The 5464-nt window shown below is 36.8% G+C and overlaps 1 protein-coding gene across 1 annotated transcript in view; it reads left to right on the top strand.

Moving 5' to 3' along the window:
• Positions 1–4671, top strand: part of LOC141298921 (collagenase 3-like) — a 6227-nt gene extending 1556 nt beyond the window's left edge. Inside the window, exons 2-10 of the mRNA XM_073829221.1 lie at positions 82–428; positions 513–661; positions 3204–3338; positions 3457–3618; positions 3710–3788; positions 3869–3999; positions 4103–4262; positions 4362–4465; positions 4577–4671. Of these exons, the coding sequence (XP_073685322.1) occupies positions 82–428; positions 513–661; positions 3204–3338; positions 3457–3618; positions 3710–3788; positions 3869–3999; positions 4103–4262; positions 4362–4465; positions 4577–4671 (1362 nt within the window). The remainder of the gene's footprint in view (positions 1–81; positions 429–512; positions 662–3203; positions 3339–3456; positions 3619–3709; positions 3789–3868; positions 4000–4102; positions 4263–4361; positions 4466–4576) is intronic.
• The last annotated feature ends 793 nt before the right edge of the window (positions 4672–5464 follow it).

Genomic DNA, 5464 nt, shown 5'->3' with positions numbered 1-5464 from the left:
ATATATATATATATATACACTTGTATTTGTTTTGCAATTGCCATATTTTGTCCAATAATTTCTTGTTTATTTCCCTTTCAGGATTACCTGCGAAAATTCTTCAATCTGGAAGATGTGATGACCATTCCTAATGTTCCTAAACCAAAAGAAGGAGAAGAAGAATTTGAATTAGAACTAAATAAAGTAGAAAAAAAATTAGAAGAATTAGAAGTAGAAGCAAAAAAAAAGGTGGATACACTGTCCGAGAAGCTGAACGAGATGCAGAAGTTTTACGGGCTTAGGGTGACTGGAAAGCTGGACAAAGAAACACTCAAGGTGATGAAGATGCCCCGCTGTGGAGTTTCAGATGTTAGAACTCTAAGTTTGAGTGACTTAGACTCAGAGCCTAGAAGGAAATCCAAATGGGAGACTAACCAGCTCACCTACAGGTGTGTATGATAACAGTTCTCTCTGCATCACTGGACAAAGGCAAAGTGAAAGAAACTAATACACAGAATAATCCTTTTCCATAGAATCGAGAACTACACCCCTGACATGACAAGAGCTGAAGTGGATCAATCCATAGCGAGAGCCCTGCAGGTCTGGGCCGAAGTCACTCCACTGAAATTCACCCGTATCAGGAGGGGCATAGCTCACATCATGATCTCCTTTGCTACAAAAGGTAAGTTTTATCTATCAATTTATCTAAATTCATATTTTGTTTAACAACCATGTGCTTTTCACGTTGATGCATTCTTTTGAACAAAATCTAAACCGTGTGTTTTGATGATATACATGTTAAAAAGAAAGTTCAGAGAATTTTTCTAATTCAGAACAGTTCAATTCAATTCAGTGCAGAGCAGAGCAGTATTTTTACCTACAGTGGGGAAAATAATGAATTGCTCCACAGCTGATTTTGTACATTTGCCCACTCACAAAAAAATGATCAGTCTTTAATTTTAATTGTATGTTTACTTTAACAGTAAGAGACAAACAAATCCATAAAAACGCATTTTTAAGAAAAGTTATAAATTGATTTTGATTTTAATGAGTGTAATAAGTATTTGATCCCCTATCGCAGGGGTTCCCAACCTTTTTTACTCAATTTTGCAAGGCCCCCCTATGCCTGACATTTCCTCTTAAACTGTACTTCTGCAGTAAAGAGAAAAGTGTTTATTTTTAAACCTTTTTTATTAACCAAAACATTTGTTTTGCCTTATTATTCTTCTACTGCATGTACTCAACTCAAAATTCAAACAAACTTTGAATTAAAGCTATACTTTATAACCTTAAAAGAAAACCTCTGCTCAATACTAAGTTTTTAAAATATATTACTAAATATATTTAAAAAATATATATATTACTTCAGACATTCTTTATAACTTCAGAATACTTTTTCTTAAATAAGTGAACCTGCCGTACGAAAAAGGACAACAGGGAGATGCCAAAAGAACACTCACTAAACCTGTCCCTTTGAAGTTGACTGACTAAATATATATTGTTTGTATCCAATAAAAAATAAACGTGCAAATTAAAAATACAGCAAATACATTCTAAATCTGTTAAAATGCATCAATCTAAATGCGGATGGAAGAAGACGGGATCAGTGAACTCCATCAGAGGCTGATGTGGCTGATGCTCATAAACACCAAGCCTCACCAGATCCTCCTCTATTGGTGAGCATTCATTAAAAGACACTCAAAGGACATCAATTTGGATGGCTAGGCAAATATATTAAAATTTCACACAAAAATACGATAGGGATCAGAGCTCCCCTAGCGGGCCACGACCCGCCAGTTGGGAAGCCCTGCCTTTACCATTCAGCAAGATTTCTGGCACCCAGGTGTCTTTTATATACAGCTTCCTAATATCTCTTAAAGGGAGTGCTCCTTGTCTCAGCTTGTTACCTGTATAAAAGAAACCTGTCCACAGAAGCATGCAATCATTTATATTCCAAACTCTCCACCGTGGCCAAGACCAAAGAGCTGTCCAAGGATGTCAGGGACAAGATTTTAGACCTACACAAGGCTGGAATGGGCTACAATACCATTGGCAAGCTGCTTTGTGAGAAGTATGGGTGGGGGGAAAAAATCGATTCTCTGATGCATAGCGATTCTCTCTTCAACGATTCTGAGCTTGTTTTTGCCCCGCATATGGCACGTGTGCACGCTGGAGACATGGCAGGCTTCATTGCACAAAATTTGCACTGTGAGACACGTGCACATTGCTTGACAATATATTTGATATAAAATGTGTAGTCTAATATTGAAAACTGAGAATGTGACGCATAGTGATATTTACTTGATTATGAAAATCATTATTAAATTGTATCGTGGAACCAGTAAAGATTCACATTCCAACTTTTAGGATGGCAGTACTGACATACAGAGATTCCAACTATAAACAAAAAGCAAAGAAACTGCAATTTTGCATTTTGTTAAAATGTGAAGTTGTAAAGATGTATTTGCACAGCAGAAGAATTAATTGGGGGGAAAATGTAGATCAAGAATTGTTTTGGAATCAGATTGTGACTCCCAGAATCGGATTGGATCATGAAGTGCCTGAAGATTCCCACCTCTAGTGGGAAGATGACAACAGTTTTTGTGATTATTCACAAATGGAAGAAACAAAATAACTCTCAATCTCTCTCTGTCTGGGGCTCCATGCAAGATCTCACCTCGTGGAGTTTCAATGATCATGAAAACGGTGAGGATTCAGCCCAGAACTACACGGGAGGATCTTGTAAATGATCAAGGCAGCTGGGACTATAGTCACCAAGAAATCACACTACAACGTGAAGGACTGAAATCCTGCAGCACCCTCAAGGTCAATAAAGCACATGTACAGGCCCGTCTGATGTTTGAAATTGAACATCTGAAGGATTCAGAGAAGAACTGGGTCAAAGTGTTGTGGTCAGATGAGTCCAAATTCAAGCTTTTTGGCCTCAATTTATCGTGTTTGGAGGAGGAGGAATGCTGCCTGTGACCCCAAGAACACTATCCCCACTGTCAAACATGGAGGTGATAACATTATGCTTTGGGGGTGTTTTTCTGCTAAGGAGACAGAACAACTGTTAAAATAAACCTACTGTTAAAATTATAGACTGATCGTTTCTTTGTCAGTAGGCAAACGTACAAAAACAGCAGGGGTTTAAATAATTATTTTCCCCAATGTATGTATATGTATTTAAGGAGAGCAGAAGACAAATAAACTCTGTCTTACAGATCATGGTGATGGTTTGATGTTTGATGGACCACTAGGCACTTTGGCTCATGCTAATTCTCCCGGTTCTGGATTGGGTGGAGATGCACATTTCGATGATGATGAGTCTTTCACATTCCGCAATAACTCACAAAATGGTGAGTTTTATTGTTGTTGTGGGTTTTTTTGACACCACTTTGATTTCAAGCAAAAATTTTAAGCAGCTGTTAACCTTTTTACTTTGTACCCAAACTATTCTGCTTAATTTCTCCGCAGCATTTGTCCTGTTCTTAGTGGCTGCCCATGAGTTCGGTCACTCTTTGGGTCTTGATCATTCCAGCGTTTCTGACGCTCTGATGCATTCTATATACTTCTTTACTGATCCGGATCATTCCCCTCTATCCTCTAATGACATTGAAGGGATTCAGTCAATCTATGGTAATATGATCATCAAGAGAATATCAATTTTGATTCAGAAATATTAAATTGTTCGTTTACAATTTAGTTTACTATGTGGTAATCCCATCAGGTCCACCAGATTGTCAAAACCTGGTCTGGGATGCAGTGACGACTTTTAGGGGAGAAACAGTGTTCTTCAAAAACAGGTAGTACATAAAAAAAAGACACCAAACTTGTGTATTTTATATACAGTATAAACATCAAATATTTAAGTCAATTGTCTCTGCAGCTTTTACTGGCGTGAATCTCAGAACAGAACTGTGACGCAACTTCCAATCAGGAGTTTTTGGCTCAACGCTCCTAATAATGTTGATGCTGCTTATGAGGATCCAGTGCAAGATAAACTTTTCCTATTCAAAGGTATCTTCTTAAACAATCTGGGAATGCTGAAACCACAATAACACTTACAATCTGTATCTCTGTGCTCAGAAAAACTCTTATCATGGCCTGTATTTATTTATAGGTAGACAAGTATGGGCTTTCAATGGGCAAAATCTTGAGCCTGACTATCCTAAACCTCTCAGCAGCTTTGGTCTGCCAGCATCTGTAACAAATGTTGATGCTGCCGTCCACAACAGTAACACAGGAAAAACACTGCTGTTCTCTGACAGATATTACTATCGGTGGGTCAAGTGCTGTATCATAAACAAAACAAAAAACAAAATTCGCTTAGAAAAGACAACAGAGTTGAACATTCCCTGTTTTTTTTGTTTTTTTGGTAGCTATAATGAGAGGGAGAATCGGATGGATGAAGGGTATCCCAAACGAACAGTACATGTATTTGATGGGTTGACTGAAGAGGTTTCAGCAGCCCACATGATCAACAGTAGGTGTTTCTAACTTCCTTTTCGAAAGATCTGCAGCAATACAAAGAAATTATTCTAGGATTAATGTACAAATTGACTTATTTTCTTCCAGGTAACATTTATCTTTTCAGTGGGAGAAACTTGTTTAGGTTCAGCTCCATCAGCAGAAGTGTTCCTCATTTGCTGCCGAACAATTACTTACTGCCCTGTTAGTCGGCATCCTTGAAACATGGATGGAAATGGAGCATAATGGATTTTTTTTTTAACTACAGCACTTATGTGTCTAAACATTTATGATTAATTAACTGTTCATTGTATCTCTGCAAGCTGCTGTTCAAAATTGTCACTGAACTTCTAATTTACTGTTGTTACCATTTAAAAATATATATGTATATATTTACACAATCATTTTAATGTTGTTGACTATGTTTAAATAAATTGAAGTGCTTAATTAATATTAAGTATATCAGCATTTTAATTTTGACAGGGAAATACTTAGACTCAGAGCCTTTTCAAACACCGATATTATTTCTATCACATTTGGGCTGCTCAGATTCATATGGACAAAATTCCTGTGAATAAGATCATTGAAAAATGAAGAAATGGGGGGGGGGGGGGATTATGAGGTATAGGATACAGCATATAAAACACTATCCCTTAAATACTTTGAAATACAGTGCATGTTTCAGATGGACCACCTTCATAATATTTTCATGTTGCTTATGCTTTATTTTCAAAGCTTAAAAGACTTCAACATGTGTATAATTGTTATTAAATATTACTCATCTGTCTCATGCAGAGATGCATTAACTGTACATGCAGAGCCTAATTTCATAAATATGGAATTTCCCTTTGACTTCTTTTGAAAAATAAACAAAGCCTCTAAAAACAAAAACTTTCTGCCATTTTATAAGTGAATGATACTCCTTTTGAGGATATGACAGAAGGTGTTTAGGGCTTGTTTGGTGATGCTTTTTTTTTATTCTTTAAGCATTTTGTATGGATTGAAATTCTGAACC

Source organism: Garra rufa, chromosome 23, assembly GCF_049309525.1.
Source record: "Garra rufa chromosome 23, GarRuf1.0, whole genome shotgun sequence".
Lineage (NCBI taxonomy): Eukaryota > Metazoa > Chordata > Actinopteri > Cypriniformes > Cyprinidae > Garra > Garra rufa.
The sequence above is the reverse complement of the archived record's forward strand: the minus strand, read 5'-3'. Positions and strand labels throughout refer to the sequence as shown.